The 17,591-nt window shown below is 42.5% G+C and overlaps 1 protein-coding gene across 1 annotated transcript in view; it reads right to left on the reverse strand.

Moving 5' to 3' along the window:
• clip1b (CAP-GLY domain containing linker protein 1b) overlaps nt 1-17,136 on the reverse strand; it is a 54,139-nt gene extending 37,003 nt beyond the window's left edge. Inside the window, exons 1-9 of the mRNA XM_053340613.1 lie at nt 17,084-17,136; nt 11,382-11,576; nt 9,530-9,955; nt 8,732-8,859; nt 6,750-6,874; nt 6,453-6,654; nt 5,758-5,955; nt 5,353-5,456; nt 4,231-4,291 (exon numbers count right to left, since the gene is read on the reverse strand). Of these exons, the coding sequence (XP_053196588.1) occupies nt 4,231-4,291; nt 5,353-5,456; nt 5,758-5,955; nt 6,453-6,654; nt 6,750-6,874; nt 8,732-8,859; nt 9,530-9,955; nt 11,382-11,481 (1,344 nt within the window). The 5' untranslated portion in view covers nt 11,482-11,576; nt 17,084-17,136. The remainder of the gene's footprint in view (nt 1-4,230; nt 4,292-5,352; nt 5,457-5,757; nt 5,956-6,452; nt 6,655-6,749; nt 6,875-8,731; nt 8,860-9,529; nt 9,956-11,381; nt 11,577-17,083) is intronic.
• Nucleotides 17,137-17,591: the final 455 nt, after the last annotated feature.

The raw sequence follows: 17,591 nt of genomic DNA on the forward strand, positions 1-17,591 counted from the left end.
GTTATACACTTATTTCACAGTTAATTGGCTTCACTGAGATAAAACGTTAATTTTAACATCATGGAAGCTTTTAGAGTTCAGATTTTATCTAATATGTTGATTTATTTTATGTTGTTAGTTTAACCCTCCTGTTGTCCTCGAGTCAAGGAAGGGAGGGAGGAAGGAAGGAAAGAAGGAAGTAAGAAGGAAGGAAAGGAGGGAGGAAGGAAGGAGGAAGGAGGGTAAGAGGGAAGGAAGGAAAGGAGGGAGGAAGGGAGGAAAGAAGTAAGGGAGGAAGAAGGAAGGAAAGGACAAAGGAAGGAAAGAAGAAAGGAAGGAAGGAAGGAAGGACGGAAGGAAGGAAGGAAGGAAAGGAGGGAGGAAGGAAAGGAGGGAGGAAGGAAGAAGGGAGGAAGGAAGGAAGGAAGGAAGGAAGGAAGGAAGGAAGGAAGGAAAGGACAAAGGAAGGAAAGAAGAAAGGAAATTAAGAAGGAAGGAAGGAAAGAAGAAAGGAAGGAAAGAAGAAAGGAGGGTAAGAGGGAAGGAAGGAAGGGAGGAAGGGAGGAAGGAAGGAAGGAAGGAAGGAAGGAAGGAAGGAAGGAAAGGACAAAGGAAGGAAAGAAGAAAGGAAGGAGGGTAAGAGGGAAGGAAGGAAAGGAGGAAGGAAGGAAGGAAGGAAGGAAGGAAGGACGGAGGGAGGAAGGAAGGAAGGAGGGAGGAAGGAGGGAGGAAGGAAAGGACAAAGGAAGGAAAGAAGAAAGGAAATAAAGGAGGGAGGAAGAACAGATGGAAGGAAGGAAAGGAGGAAAGAAGGAACAGTCAAAACAGACAGGGTCAAATTGACCCGGGAGAACGACAGGAAGGTTAAACTGAGGAGTCTGTTTGTTACTTTATTCTACTTCAGTTCATATAAATGTGACGAGACTATTAAAAACACATCAGTGAGTCACACCGTCACCATAGAAACACACATAATGTCGCTTATTTTATGACTCAATCCCAAACAGCTGCAAGAAATACTCACAAGAGCGGCAAATGTGGATTCATCCGCCGCTGAAAGTAGTCCCAAACAAACCTAAACCTAACTCTAAAGAGACTTTTGCCAAAACCTACTAGCAGATTAAGGTAATTACTGAAAATCATATATTTTTGACATGTTTTTTAAAGATTTACGTCTTCAGTAGGAACCAATGAGAGCTAAGAGACGGACTAACACAGGAGCTGCATTTCCATCCTCCTGTTTTAATTCACATTTTCATTTTTGAGCGTAATAAAATACTGAATGGCATTTCAGATATTTTGAAAAAAACCTATATAATATTGCAAAATTGGTTTTAAATTAGGCTGAGGGGGAAAAGCTGGTGTATTGATGAAAGTGTCAAATGTTGTCAAAGTTGAATGAAAACAGACTTTCAAACTGTTGAAAAGCTGTTTTACTTATTGCTGCTCTTCTATTTTAATGTCTACTTGCTGCTGTAATAATGCAAATTTCCTCATTGTGGGTCTAATGAAGGAATATTTTATCTGATCTTATAACAGCAGTGGATGGAAATGTGCATTCATTTTAAAATTTCTACAGATAATTTAATGAAAATTGGGTAAAACTTTATACCACAATCACATATCATTGTACAATTACAGCTTATTTTGCTCTGTGTATTTCCACTGTTTGTCACTTTGTTGGAAAATCCACATAAAAAGAGTTTAAGAAGAAAAACTGTGCTACATTTGTTGGTTTTGTTGTCTTTTTTTCATTGGACTTATTGACAATAAAAGCAATGCCAGCCTTGTTGTTTAAGTCCAGCATTTAAAAAAAAAAAAAAGCACAGGCCTTCCCAAACAATATCTTTCAATTAGCTCTCATGCACACATGCATATTGTTCAGTATGATAGACCTGGGTGATTAGAAAAGCTCCAAAAAAGACCAATAATGAGTTTGAGTTGTATAGTCAGATTGTGATTGTGCAGCAAAGCCAAGAGGGAAGCGACTCCTGATAAATCTAATAATTCAGTTACATACAGTAGGGCTTTGATTCCTTTAATATAAGCTGTGTATCATTATTAAACCTTGTGTAAGGAGAGGAGGAGGAGGAGGGGAGGGGGGCGGGGGGGAGTAGATCGCTCAGTCCTGCTATGGGACTGGGACTGCCAAGCATTACCCTAGTGTCCTCTAAATCCCTCTGGAGTTTTTCAGCTTTGGTCTTTTCAAAGAGCAGGCTCTGCTCAAGCTCCTTTATGTGGGCATGCTCCAGTCTGGTCTGCGTCTGTTAGTAAGAGAGAGAGAGCAGGAAAAAGGAGAAAGGAGAAACAAACACCAATGCAACACTGACATGCCAGCTTTTTGTGCGCGCCACACACACAAAGAAAGAAAGAAGACTTTAAAGTGGGGCTGTCAGCGTTAACACGTTAATCGCGATTAGATTAATGCAATCCATAATAATTTTTTTTAATCGCATTTTAATGTTGCAAGCCTTTTTGTCCCTTCTACTCACCCGTAGACGCTCCTCTAGCTGTAGCGCTATGCTTTGAAGTGGCCTCCTGCAGTAAACCTACCGCGCTGATGGAAAGTAAGAGAGCTACTGGACTTTTGAACGGCTTGTTTAACTTTAAAACACTTCCAGACGCTTCAGTTGACAAGTCAAAAGTAAAATGCAACCTGTGTCAAACGGAGTTTAACTACCACCGGAGTACGTCGAGTTTGAGTTAGCACCTCCACGCTAAACACCCAGGTGCAGCCAAGCGAGCCTCAGCTCCACCAAAGGACCATTTTGGAGTGTCGGAGTCGCAGCAGAGCCGTGATTGATTCCCAGTTAAGACACTCCGGTAAGAAATGCTTTACATTATGGGCTTAAAACTGCCTTGAAATGTAAAATAACAGGATTTTAAACATGCAATTCAAAACGCGATTAATCTCGATTAACGATGGGAATTCTGCTATTAATCTCGATTAAAAAAATTAATCGTTTGACAGCCCTACTTTAAAGAGAAGATCAGTGAGTAAGAAAAGCACTGATGGGTTTTTTTCTCTTCAGCATTTCAATTATAACACAAACAAAAAGGAAAAAGATTGTTAATTTCTGAGGAATCTCGAGAGTTTATCAGTTAAATCAGAGGAGTCTCATTTTCATTCAAGGGCCACATAAAGCCCAATTTAATCTCATGTAGGAAGGAAGGAAGGAAGGAAGGAAGGAAGGAAGGAAGGAAGGAAGGAAAGATAGGAAGGAAAGATAGGAAGGACAAATGGAAGGAAGGAAGGAAGGAAGGAAGGAAGGAAAAGAAGACAGAAAGAAAAGATGGAAGGAAGGAAGGAAGGAATTAAGTAACAAAGAATGAAAAGAAGGAAGGAAAAGAAGACAGGAAGTGGGCCAGGGTCGACCCCTCGGCAGGCCGGTTCTGGGCCCACGGGCCGCATGTTTGACACCCCTGAGTTAAATCATCTTATTCTGACTCTCAGGATTCCTCAGATTCCTTCGAGCGTTGGCAGGAGATGGCAAACAACGACACCGCGCTAGTATCGGCACGTGTTTGCTTGTGTTTCCAGCATTTTAAAGCAGCGACTAAATCAGGCACTAATTCCTCTGAAGAGATGGAGAGAGGAGATGCAGACGACAAGACGAGACGGGCAAGTGAGCAAGATATATATATATAAAAAAAAAGAAGCATGTAAGGAAAATAAATAAAGACTGAGAGAGAAAGAAAGCGAGGCACGTGGATGAAAAGATGATGAGAGGATGGCGATGGTGCTGCAGAAAGGGGGAGTGTAGAAAAATCTGAGAGGAAGGGAAACTGAATTAAGCATCAATGAATAAATAAAGGAAGCAGGAAGACAGACGTGTCTGAACAAGAAAGTGAATGAATGATTCAGAGAGTGCAGGAAAAGGAAAAAAACCTTAAAAAGAATGATTAATTTCATCATCTTTTCTTTTTCTTCTTTTTCTTTTTTTTTTTTTAAAGAGGAAAATGTGAAGCAGTAACAAGTTATTGGCGTTTTGAAGTCATTTTATGTACTTAATAAAATGTTAAAAGAGCCAAATCAGCTGGAAATTAAATAAATAAAACAAGGAAGTCATGCACAAGACAGATTGGAGTTGATTTATTGGTTTGGTTGGTTTTGTAAAGACGTGTACGAGTGTGGTGACATCACATAAGTTCATAAGTAAATCCATCATCAGCCTGATAAAAGTGAGAGAAAGCGAGAGTGAGTAAGAGATTATGATTAATTGAGAATCTGATTATATAACCACAAGTTACCTCAAGGTCTCCTTTGGTGATGCACGCCTCTTCCACACGAAACTGCAGATCTTCCACTTTCCTGTTAAGCAACCAGAGACATTAACCTCAGACTTGTAGCTCTCACTCCTCACTTTAACCCTCCTGTCATCCTCTGTTTTGACTGTTCCTTCTTTCCTCCCTTACTCCCTTCCTTTCTTCCTTCCTTCTTTCCTCCCTTCCTTACTTCCATCTGTCCTTCCTCCCTCCTTCGTTACTCCTTTCCTTCCTTCCTTCCTTCCTTCCTTCATTCCTCCCTCCCTCCCTCCCTCCTTACTCCTTCCTTCCTTCCTTCTTTCCTTCCTCCATCCCCCTTCCTTCCTTCCTTCCTTCCTTCCATCTGTCCTTCCTTACTCCTTTCCTTCCTTTCTTCCTTCCTTCCTTCCTCCCTCCCTTTCTTCCTTCCTTCCTTCCTTCCTTCCTCCATCCCCCTTCCTTCCTTCCATCTGTCCTTCCATCCCTCCTTCTCTCTGTCCTGCCTTCCGACTTTCCTCTGTCCTTCTTTCCTCTGCCCTTCTTTCCTCTGTCCTTCTTTCCTCTGTCCTTCTCTCCTTCCTTCCTCTTTTCCTTTCTCCCTCCCTCCCTCCTACCTTCCTTCTTTCCTCCATCCTTCCTTCCTTCCTTTTCTTCCACCCTTCCTTCCTCCCTACTTTCCTTCCTTCCCTCTTTCCTTCCTCCCTTCCTTCCTTCTTCCTTCCTCCCATCCATCCATCCATCCATCCATCCTTCCATCCTTCCTTCCTTCCTTGACTCGAGGACAACAGGAGGGTTAATATTATCTTCCTGAGGGTCTCTGTCAGGGCTGACGGGGGGGTAAAGTGAGAAACATCGCCAGCAGCAGGTTACATCAACTGCCAATAATCACTGTTAATCCTGTGAGTAACTTGATGAGAGGCCAAAATTAAACTTGGCACTTGTCGGGTTTGTGTGCAGCTGGTTTCAGCCAAAGATCATTTGAGACGGAGGAAACTAAAAATCTGGTTCACCACGAGTCGTTTTTTCATGGTTTCCCACAATTCCTACAGAGTGATACTCTGTACCGTACTGGGACACTCCTGATATTCAGAATAATCTGGAGGCTTCAGGTAAAGTCAGACCACACACCTCTTCTCTTCCTCCAGCTGGTTGAGCAGCTCCACTTTGTCTCGATCTGCTGCTTCCACCAGCGAACGTAACTGATCCAACTTTCCCTCCATCTCCACGGCATACTGACACACACACACACACACACACACACACACACACACACACACACACACACACACACACACACACACACACACACACACACACACACACACACACACACACACACACACACAATCATTTAAAAAACAAATCTATCAATAATAAACAATGATACAGTTGATCTTACGCCAATATAACTTCTAATATGTAAGTGCAGAAGTCTGGTATTCACATTTATCCGATTCTCATATTTGAATAAAACTTAAAAAGGAATTGGTAAAATAACTCTACATATAACATGAATGTGTGCATGTATCAGACCTGATCGCGGCCTTTCCTTAGCAGAGCCATCTCCTGCTGCACCTCTCCTGCGTGACTGGTTGCCTTGGCGATCTCGCATCGCTCCAGGTCCCTCTCCACCAGCAGCTGTTCGATGTGCTGCTGCTTCTCCTTCAGAGCTTCCTGCAGCGCCGTGGTGCCAGAAATCTTACGAGCGTACCGAGCGGACGTCTCCGTCAGCTGGAAGAGAAAGTTTCAGTGAAGTTGCATTGGATTAAAGGAGCAGTATACGACATTTATGGGGCTTTTCCACTATACAGTTCTAGCATTTCCTTCCTTCCTTCCTTCCTTCTCTCCTAATGTCCTTCCTCTTTTCCTCCCTCCCTCCTTACTCCTTTCCTTCCTTCCTTTCTTCCTTGCTTTTTTTTTACCCATAGTGTATTTTATGTGTCTCATCACACAATTTCATTGTACTGCTCTGCAATGACAATAAAGGAATTCAATTGAACCGAATTGATTTGAGGGTCAGAAGATGTGGACTGTTCCTTCATTTGTGCTCTTGTTGGAAAAAGGAAATGCATTGACTGGATGCACTGACTGGAGAGCACTTTTAATTTCGTTGTACCTGGTGACAATGACAATAAAGATCTATTCTATATTCAAAAACAAAACTCAAAAGGTGCATTTTTTTAGCCTGTTGCATGACCAGTAAACATAGAGCCCTGTGCCGATCTTACCAGTCCTGCTCTGCTGGGTTTGCCGCTGATGGAGGAGGTGGCGGAGCTGAGCGAGCTGATGGAGGAGGCGCTGGGACTCCTCTTGAGCAGGGATCTCCTCTGCGCTGCCTTGGCCTTGGAGGGTGTCGTGCAGGGGAAACCGATCCGCGTCACCTTGTGGACGGGAGCGAACAGGCCGTACCTCGGCATGCACTGGAAGTATCTGGAGGAGAAGAAGAAGAAGAGGAGGACAGCTGCAGGTTTAGGAGCATTTTGTCTGTGTTGAAAGAGATTTTATATGTTTGTTCCTTTTCGTACCGGCTTCCTGCGACTGCGCCGTCATTCTTGCCCAGAGGTTCGTCTAACTCCACTCCGCACCAGTCTCCCTTCGCGAATTCTGTCTCCCCCAGAAACCGAACCACGCCTGCCTTCGAACCTCCGACCTGCAAACAAGAACCAGAGTCAGACGTATGAATAGATCTAAACTTAAGCGACAAGTGATTTTAAATAAACCTGCATTCACCAATTTCCACCAATTTATCAAGAATTTACTCTTTGATATGAAAAGAAATAGGGCTGCAAATCACTCATCAATCTGCTCATTGTTTTCTCGATGAATCATTTAGTCCAGAGGTGTCAAACTTATTTCATTCAAGGGCCACATATAGCCCAATTTGATCTCATGTGGGCCGGATCATTAAAAAAGGAAAAGAAGGAAGGAAGGAAGGAAGGAAGGAAGGAAAATAAGACAGGAAGGAAGGAAAGAAGGAAGGGAGAAAAAGAAGACATGAAGGAAGGAAGGAAGGAAGGAAGGAAGGAAAAGAAGACAGAAAGGAAGGAAGGAAGAAAAAGAAGACATGAAGGAAGGAAGGAAGGAAGGAAGGAAGGAAAAGAAGACAGAAAGGAAGGAAGGAAGAAAAAGAAGACATGAAGGAAGGAAGGAAGGAAGGAAGGAAGGAAAAGAAGACAGAAAGGAAGGAAGGGAGGTATAAGGAAAGTGGGACAGATTAGACACCTCGGCAGGCCGGATCTGGCCCACAGGTCGCATGTTTGACATTCCTGATTTAGTCTATATAAAAACTAAAATATCCTAAAAAGTGTAAAAAGATATTTCATTTACAGTCATATATGACAATGTTAGACAGGAAATCATCACATTTGAGAAGCTGAAACCATCAAATGCTTTATAAAAAGACTGATTTGATTATTCAATAATCATAATAGCTGTTATTTAATTTTCCGCCAGTTGACTAAATTGATTAATTCACTTTTCATTGGAGTCCAGACAGTCTGCCTTTCTCCACATTTGGACTTAAGAATTATTAAATCTTAATCTTAATGGATTGGGAGTTTAAATATACAATCTAAATAAATTAAGACAGAAATAAGAAACAATAATAAAACATAATGAGTAATGAGGATTTTATCTACTTTCTTATCTACTGTTAAGAAAACTGTCGCACAGCTTTTCTGTCTTTCTTTTCTGTATTTTTTGGAGAGATAACAAACATCAATCAACGTCACTGTAGGTTTTAGCTGGAAGGTTAATTAAACAAGTCACTGTCCAGATGAATATCCTCCATTATAACATCTGACATGTCTATGAATGTCACGTCTCCTCTCATTTACTTTGATTCAGTAGGATGATTTTTGGCTTCATATCAAAGTCTTAACTTATTAACGTTACAGGTTCACTTCCACATTTCTTTAATTTCTGTCTGCAGAGTGAAATTTGTGTTTTCACAGTTTTTCTTTTGACAATTTTATGAATAAAACTTGTCCATAAATGAAGTTGAACAGGTGGCCAAATAAAGCAAACTGTGTGTACTGATAATGCTAATGATCAAAGAAAGAAAAAAAGAAAGGGAGGAAGGGAGGAAGGGAGGAAGAAAGGAAGGAAGGAAAGAAGGAAGGAAGGAAGGAAAAGAAGACAGGAAGAAAAGATGGAAGGAAGGAAAAAAGGGAGGGAGGAAGGAAGGACAGATGAAGGAAGGAAGGAAGGACAGAAGGAAGAAAGGGATGGATGAAGGAAGGAAAAGAAGACAGGAAGGAAAGATGGAAGGAAAGGTAGAAAGGAAATAAGACAAGGAAGGAAGAAAGGGAGAGAGGAAGGAAGAAAGAAAGAAAGAAAGGGAGGGAGGGAGGGAGGGAGGAAGGAAGGAAGGAAGGAAGGAAGGAAGAAAGGAAGGAAAATTTAAAATCAAGTTTGTAAAGAAAGTTTTTAATTAATCCAACTTCTGGAGAACAAAAGTTTACAATAAAAGAGAAGAGAGATACATCACTGTGTTTCTGTTTCTTACCAGCACTCGATCTCCAAGCCTCAGCTCCCTTTTATTCTTCTTCATGGATTCTGTGTCCGAGAGGTTCGATACCGACTCGCTGGACATCCGGTTGAGCGCTGCACTCAGCTTTATGGCCGAGCCCGGAGCTAAACATTAAACATTAGGGTTACACATAAGAAGACAGATCCTTAACCCTCCTGTTGTCCTCAGGTCAAGGACGGACAGGAGGACGGAGGAAGGGAGGAAGGAAGTAAAGGAGGAAGGAAGGAAGGAAGGGAGGGAGGAAGGAAGGAAGTAAAGGAGGAAGGAAGGAAGGAAGGAAGGAAGGAAGGAAGGAAGGAAGGAATGGAGTAAGGAAGGAGGAAAGGAGGATGGAAGGAAGGGAGGAAAGCAGGAAAGACATAAAAAGGAAGGATTTAAGGAGAGGAGGAAGGAAGGAAGGAAGGAAGGAAGGAAGGAAGGAAGGAAGGAAGGGAGGGAGGAAGGAAGAAAAGAAGGAAAGGAGTAAGGAGTAAGGAAGGAAGGAAGGAAGGAAAGGAGTAAGGAGGGATGGAGGGAGGGAAAGAGGAAGGAAGTAAGGAGAGAAGGAAGGGAGGAAGGAAGGAAGCAAGCAAGGAAGGATGGAAGGAAGTGAGGAAAGAAAGAGAGAAGGAGGGGAAGAACGAAGGAAAAATTAAAGAAAGAGGAAGGAAGGAAGGAAAGAAGGAACAGTCAAAAGAGAGACGGGGTCAATTTGACCCGGAGGACGACACAAGGGTTAATACAAAAAAAAAAAAAAAAAAAAGCCTCTACTTCACTAAATTACATAATTACTACCTGTTGAGGTAGTGACAGCAGGTGTGGGCTCGCTCGGTGCCGGGGTTGCCGTGGTTACCGGAGTCGCCGGGGTTGCCAGGGTTACCGGTGCCACCTGTGCCGGACTGGCCCGCCCTCCATTCGCCTCCTTCTCTGGCAGCGGCGTCTTTGACAGCTTCGACGGCCGTGTGAAAATCCCCCTCCCGTCCTCACACTGGAAGTACCGGACCCCCGCCACCGAGCCGTCGTTCTTCCCGATCGGCTCGTCCAGCACGATGCCCGCCCATTGCCCCGGGGCAAACTGCGTGCCCCCGATGAACTGCACATAGCCGGGCTTGTTGCCGTTGACCCAGACTCTCTCTCCGGTCTGGAAGTCCGAGCTTCCGTCGGCGGTCGGAGAGGTCGCGCTGCCGGGGGGCTTCTCTGGAGGAACTGGCTTTGGAGCACCTGCAGACACAAATATGTTAAATTAACCTCAATTAACTGCTTTTAAATGTCACTTTTAACAAATATCGTGCAATTAAGTTACCATTACATACTGTTAAGGGTTAAATTTGACCTATTTTTACATTTTAAAAGGTGGATTTTTCCTAATATGAAACAAAGCTGTAAACTCATTTTCATTCAAGACCCACATACAGCCCAATTTGATCTCATGTGGACCGAACCATTAAAAAGATGGAAGGAACGAGGGAGGAAGAAAGGACAGAAGTAAGGAAAGAAGGGAGGGAGGGAGGGAGGGAGGAAGGAAAAGAAGACAGGAAGGAAAGATGAAAGTACCAAAGGAAGGAAAGAAGGAAAAAAGAAAGAAAGAAAGGGAAGAAGAAAGTACAGAAGGAAGGAAGGACAGATGGAAGGAAGGAAGAAAGGGAGGGAGGAAGGAAGGAAGGAAGGAAAAGAAGACAGCAAGGAAAGATGGAAGGAAGGAAGGAAAGAAGGGAGGAAGGAAGGACAGAAGGAAGGGAAGAAAGATGGAAAGAAGGGAAGAAGGATAAAAGAAAGAAAGGGAGGAAGGAAGGAAGTACAGAAGGAAAGAAGGACAGATGGAAGGATGGAAGGAAGAAAGGGAGGGAGGAAGGATGGAAGGAAGGAAGGAAAAGAAGACAGGAAGGAAAGATGGAAGGAAGGAAGAAAGGGAGGGAGGAAGGAAGTACAGAAGGAAGGAAGGACAGATGAAGGAAGGAAGGAAGGAAGGAAGGAAGGGAGGGAGGGTGGGAGGAAGGAAAAGAAGACAGGAAGGAAAGATGAAAGGACCAAAGGAAGGAAAGAAGGAAAAAAGAAAGAAAGAAAGGGAAGAAGAAAGTACAGAAGGAAGGAAGGAAGAAAGGGAGGGAGGGAGGAAGGAAGGAAGGAAAAGAAGACAGGAAGGAAAGATGGAAGGAAGGAAGGAAAGAAGGGAGGAAGGAAGGACAGAAGGAAGGAAAGAAAGATGGAAGGAAGGGAAGAAGGATAAAAGAAAGAAAGGGAGGAAGGAAGGAAGTACAGAAGGAAAGAAGGACAGATGGAAGGATGGAAGGAAGAAAGGGAGGGAGGAAGGATGGAAGGAAGGAAGGAAAAGAAGACAGGAAGGAAAGATGGAAGGAAGGAAGGAAGGAAAGATGGATGGAAGGAAGGAAGAAGGGGAGGGAGGAAGGAAGTACAGAAGGAAGGAAGGACAGATGAAGGAAGGAAGGAAGGAAGGAAGGAAGGAAGGAAGGAAGGAAGGAAAGAAGGAAGGAAAGTGGGCTGGACTGGATCCCTCGGCGGGCCGGTTCTGGCCCACGGGCCTCATGTTACAAGACGTATTTATTGCATCATTAAAAACTAAAATCCTCTTTGTTTCATTTCCTCCACTCCAAACACATTAAACAGAAAACTACTTCCTGGTTCTTACCAGAGGATGGAGACGTCCTCACCGCCGGCGCCCCGGCTGGACGGACTATTTTACTCGGGGGTTTGAGCCCGCTGACTTTGCCTGAACTGCCTGTACTCATGGCTCCTGGTTAGTCGGAGGGAGTGGGGGGAGGGGACCTGTGGGGGACGAGGCCTTCCCCACAACCCCACTAAGTCCCAATGTGATGGAAGGAAGCTGGAAAACCAAAGGAAACAACAAAGTCCAATGAATCACATGACACATGAAACAATATTTTAGAGGAATAATAGAAATATCACAGCTGTAAGTGAAGTGGAGCCGTATCAGGACTATTTCATGTTTTATTCTGTTAAATGGCACCATTAAAGACCGTGTAAAGTGAATTCAGACATTTTCTTCTAAACACATTAAATAGGTCATAAATGTATTTCTAAAAAAGGTGTAAAAAGCATTTCAACCATTTAGATTTGAATTGTGGAGCTAGGCTTCACAAACTGTGTTTCAAGATTTCTGTGTTCAGGATTTAGTGATTAGCATAAACCCGCCCCTGCTGCTGTAGAGGTATAAATACATTCAGCACACACTACTACTACTACAGTCTACAGTTAGCCAGTTAGCTGAGCTAGCCGCCGAGCTAGCAGCTGAGTTAGCAGCCAAGTTAGCTGGCGAGCGAGCAGCCGAGTTAGCTGCCGAGCTAGCAGCCGAGTTAGCCGCTGAGCTAGCAGCCGAGTTAGCCACCGAGCTAGCAGCCGAGTTAGCTGCCGGGCTAGCAGCTGAGTTAGTAGCAGAAAGCTCTCAGACGTAGCGTTCATGTTTCTGGTGGAGGTGGTGACTTTGATTGACAGGTGACACTTGGTAGGGGACGGGGTTTCAGCGTTTGGGTAACCCTAACCCTGATTTTTACACAACTTTGAAGCCTAATTTCATATATTTGGCGATTTTTTTTAATCATTCAAATTTGGCAGGGTGGTTAACAACACACTTTTCTGTGGTATGTTAAACTCAGAACACATATTTATTCTTACTTTAACACAAGTTGAAGTTGAGTTAAACCTACTTTAATTCAATGTTGTAAAACTTAAGAACATCCAACAGAGGAGGGGTGAACACTTACTTATAGATACTTTACTCTATTAATAAAGACTTAAACCGTCTGACTGTATGTAACCGAGCCTCCAATCTATTTATTATCACTGCGTAATAAAAGTGATACCCAGCTGACCTCACGTCTCTAAATCTTGCACTTGTCTGACAAAGTGAAGCTGATTTTCCACCTCAGACATTCCTCTCTCTCTCTCTCTCTCTCTCTCTCTCTCTCTCTCTCTCTCTCTCTCTCTCTCTCTCTCTCTCTCTCTCTCTCTCTCTCTCTCTCTCTCTCTCTCTCTCTCTCTCTCTCTCTCTCTCTCTCTCTCTCTCTCCGACAAAATCCAAATGAATAACTTCAGGGTTTTTTTTTTTCCTGGACGTCTCGTAGGTGGCGGACATCTGACAGCTTTTTGGGCCGAGCTCTGCCATTTGAACCACAAAGCAGATGATTCATTGTAGGCTGGATCTGGGTCAAGACAGTAAACCGCTGTGTTTTCAATACGTCACGCTCCGCACTGAAAGGCTACTGCACGGATGTCTGATTATGTCCAAAGCCGAGCCGATTATTATATGTCAACCGTCACATAATGATGAGAAACTGCAGGGAAAAATAAGTAAGATGTGTTTGAGATACATGAGAAAACTGAGTCTCCGTTAAATATTGTAGTTTGTCCACCAGAAAGCATTAAAAAGTTGAATTTTAAGAGTAAAACATCACATATGTTCATGTTTGTCTTTTATCTCTACTCACATTTCTGGTTTTACCCACTTTATTTTATTATTTTAGGTTATTATATTTTGATTAATCTTTTATTAAATGTAATTTTTTGTTAGTATTCTTATTTTTTTACATTTTTAATCCAACCTCTGGTGTTTCCTCACTGCAGATTCATGAGAGTTATGACAGCGTTTCCTCAATGCCTGTTTTTATTGAGTCTTTTATTGAGTTTTTTGATTATATAAAGCACTTTATGTTATATTACCATGAATGAAAAGTGCTACAGAAATTAACTTTGACTGGTTGATTGAAGGAAGGAAGGAATTAAAGGAGGAAGGAAGGAAGGAAGGGAGGGAGGAAGGAAGGAAGGAAGGAAGGAAGGAATGGAGTAAGGAAGGAGGAAAGGAGGAAGAAAGGAAGGGAGGAAAGGAGGAAGGACATAAAAAGGAAGGATTTAAGGAGAGGAGGAAGGAAGGAAGGAAGGAAGGAAGGAAGGAAGAGAGGGAGGAAGGAAGAAAAGAAGGAAAGGAGGAAGGAAGGAAGGAAGGAAGGAAGGAAGGAAGGAAGGAAGGAAGGAAGGAAGGAAAGGAGTAAGGAGGGATGGTTGATTGATTGAATACTTAAAAAACACATAAAGCAACCCTTATGGAAACTGTTTTTAGGTGTTTATGTTTAAAATAAAATTAGCTTTATTTGACTTTTATTAAACTTTCAATACAATATCAGTATCAGCTTCAAAAATCTACACAGACAGGATTTAATTATAACACGTTTGTCTGAAATATATATATTTAGTATATTTAAAACTATTAGAGGTTTAATTAAAGCACATTTACAACAGAAATTATAAGTCTTATCTTCCTGTCGTCCTCCCGGGTCAAATTGACCCCGTCTGTTTTGACTGTTCCTTCTTTCCTTCCTTCCTACCTCCCTCATTCTTTCCTTCCTCTCTTCCTTCCTTCTTTCCTCCCTCCCTCCCTCCCTCCTTCTTTCCTTCCTTCCTCCACCCTTACGTCCTTCCTTCGATCTGTCCCTTCTCCCTCCTTCTTTCTTTCCTTCCTCTCTTCCTTCCCTTCCACCCTTCCCTCTGTCCTTCCTTCCTTCCTCATTTCCTTTCTCCCTCCCTCCCTTTCTTCCTCCGTCCTTCCTTCCTGCCCTTCCTTCCTCCCTACTTTCCTTCCTTCCATCCTTCCTCCCTTCTTCCTTCCCTCCATCCTTCCATCCTTCTTCCTTCCTTTCTTGACTCGAGGACAACAGGAGGGTTAAAGCAAATAAATGTGTGTTAAATTAATCTGAAACAAACAATAGAGACTCAACATCTCAGTTTTTGCTTCTCATTAATATTTAATTCAATATCTTAATTCATTCTTGGACATATTGTTATATATTTTTACTAGTATTGTCTTTTTATTGATTGTGTACTTATTATTTATTGTTCTTTATTCTTTTTCTTATTGCTGCTCTTCCTAGTTTTCACTATCCAGTTGCTGCTGCAATAATGCAAATTTCCCCACTGTGGGACTAATAAAGGAATATCTTATCTTATCTTATAAAGTCAAGATAAGATAAAGACGCCCTATGATCTTAAAAAAGTGTTTCCCAAATCCTCAAACCCTCCTGTTGTGTTCGAGTCAAGGAAGGAAGGGAGGAAGGGAGTAAAGGAAAGAAGGCAGGGAGGGAGGAAGGAAGGAAGGAAGGAGAGAGAAAGGAAGGAACGACAGACGGAAGAAAGGGGGATGGAGGACGGAAGGAAGGAAGGGAGGAAGGAAGGATGGAGGAAAGAAGTAAGGAAGGAAGGAAGGTAGGAGGGAGGGAGGAAAGAAGGTAGGAGGGAGGAAGGAAGGAAGGAAAGAAGGACAGAGGAAAGAAGGAAGGAAGGAAGGACAGAGGAAAAAAGGAAGGAAGGAAAGAAGGTAGGAGGGAGGGAGGAAAGAAGGAGAGAAGAAGAAAGAGAGGAAGGCAGGGGGGAGGAAGGACAGAAGGAAGGAAGAAAGGGAGATGGAGGAAGGAAAGAAAGAGAGAAGAAGGAAAGAAAGAAAGAAGGAGAGAGGAAGCACAGATGGAAGGAAGGAAGGAAGGAAGGAAGGAAGGAAGGAAGGAAGGAGGAAGAAGGAAGGAAGGAAGGAAAGGAGGGAGGGAGAAGGAAGGAATGGAGGGAGAAGGAAGGAAGGAAGGAAGGAAGGAAGGAAGGAAGGAAGGAAGGAAGGAAGGAACAGTCAAAACAGACGGGTCAATTTGACCCGGGAGCACGACAGGAAGTTAAAGACCATCAGGATAAAAAATAAATAAATCTGCAAGCACCAAAGTTTCCTAACTTTCGACTCCGAGTCACTTTGCTCATTTTTATAAAGAAAATTGTTTTTATTGTTGAAATTATGATAAAATGTTAAGTTCAAGTCATACCAGTTGAGCACAGGCCGAGCACTATGTTTATTTCCAACATGCATTTTTGCTTTGATGGAGCTTTTTATTTATTTATTTATCCAGATGTTTAAAAGCTGCATCAATAATTCATTAATTGATTAATAGACCGTTGCTCTGGGATTAGCTCACAGCTCTGCTCCTGCACACTTGTCTAAATTGCATAATGGACCAGATTTGCTTTCCAAAGTAATTGTTATGTCACAAATTATTCTGTTAAGTTCGGGCCCCATAAAATCAGATTTCTAATGACTTTTGTGATGAATTATAAATGAATAATAACTTTCAACATATAAATATGAAAACAAACTTTGCATACACATCATTTTTACACAGGAAAAAAAAAGGCTCAAACATTAAACTGCAGCAACAAGAAGAGAAACACACATTTTAAACTTCATCAGCTTATATACGATCATACATGTGAATCTAGACCAGGGGGGGGTCAACCATGAGGGCTGCGGGCCAGAACCGGACCGCCAAGGAGTCTGATCTGGCCCACTTTCCTTCCTGTCTTCTTTTCTTTCTTTCTTGTCTTCTCTTCCTTCCTTCCTTGCTTCCTTTCATCTGTCCTTCCTTCCTTCCCTCCTTCCTTCTCTTCCTTCCATCCTACCTACCTTCCTTCCATCCTTCTTTCCTTTTCTTCCTTCCTGCCCTTTTCTTCCTTCCTTCCTTCTCTTCCTTCCATCCTACCTTCCATCCTACCATCCTTCCTTCTTTTCTTCCTACCATCCTTCCTTCCATCCTACCATCCTTCCTTCCATCTTTCCTTCCTACCATCCTTCCTTCCATCCTCCCTTCCTATCATCCTTCCTTCTTTCCTTCCATCCTACCATCCTTCCTTCCTTCCATCCTACCATCCTTCCTTCCATCCTTCCATCTTTCTTTCCTTCCTTCCTTCCTTCCTTCCAGATGAGTTTGACCCTCCTGCTTTTAGACTAAATCAAATCAATGATGAGGTAACTATAGAAATCAGCTCCTCCTCTTCCTCCCACCTAAAAACCAAAACAACAACATGCGCACCTACAGCTGTCAAACCTTCATCATGAGGCCTTCCCTAAACCTAAACACATCTCATACAACCATTAATTCATCTCCAGCTTTTGCTCAGACACCAAACACAGATATATATAAATCATTTGCTTCATAAACAAATAATGAGTGTGGCCCTTTTTTCCCCTATACAAGATAATATAACTCACTATAACACTTTTTCCCAACATGCTACACATTAAATAACACAATGATATGTTACCTTGATCGGGTATGATATTTTTAAGGCAGGTCCTGTAATTTCACGACTAATTAAACATATTATTTCTTTCCATATTTTGAGCTTTGGTCCCTACAGGAATGCAAGAAGCTAGCTAGTAGCTGCACAGATTAGCAAGAGAAAAGCGTTACAAACAAAAACAACTGAGGATAACGTAAAGACAAGTGACGCTGCACAGGTGTGATAAACTAGGAGAGTAAAAGCAGACAGGTGTGAAAAGCTTACTTGGTCTCTTTTTGTTGGTGAAAGGATGCAGAGAGCAGCGTTACATGTTTTTCCAGCCCAGCCCAGACTCACAGTCTGACGTCACCTCGAGAACTAGTGCTGCCTTCAGGGACCGAGGGGTGAGCTCGGACATGTGAGCGCCGCAATGGAGACGAGCACAAAGAGAAAGAGGCCCGGTACATTTACTCGATAACAGTTTTGAAATATGTATGCTTTACTTGAGTATTTCCACTTTCTGCCTCTTTATACTTCCACTACACTACATTTCAGAGGGAAATATTGTACTTTCTACTCCACTACTCCTCTACTTTAGTTACTTTTTAAGATGAAGATTTGACACAATGGATAATAGGCTATAACAAGCTTTTAATATACAACATGAAACTAAAAGCAGTGTAGTCGGGCTCACATTTCAGATGTCTATGAGTTGTTAACAGCTCCACCAAATAGCGATTTTCCCTCTAAACTTCTCACATGGTTTCATTTCAATAAATGTTCAAATGATCCA

The sequence above is a fragment of the Scomber japonicus genome, chromosome 19 (assembly GCF_027409825.1).
Source record: "Scomber japonicus isolate fScoJap1 chromosome 19, fScoJap1.pri, whole genome shotgun sequence".
In the NCBI taxonomy this organism is placed as follows: Eukaryota; Metazoa; Chordata; class Actinopteri; order Scombriformes; family Scombridae; genus Scomber; species Scomber japonicus.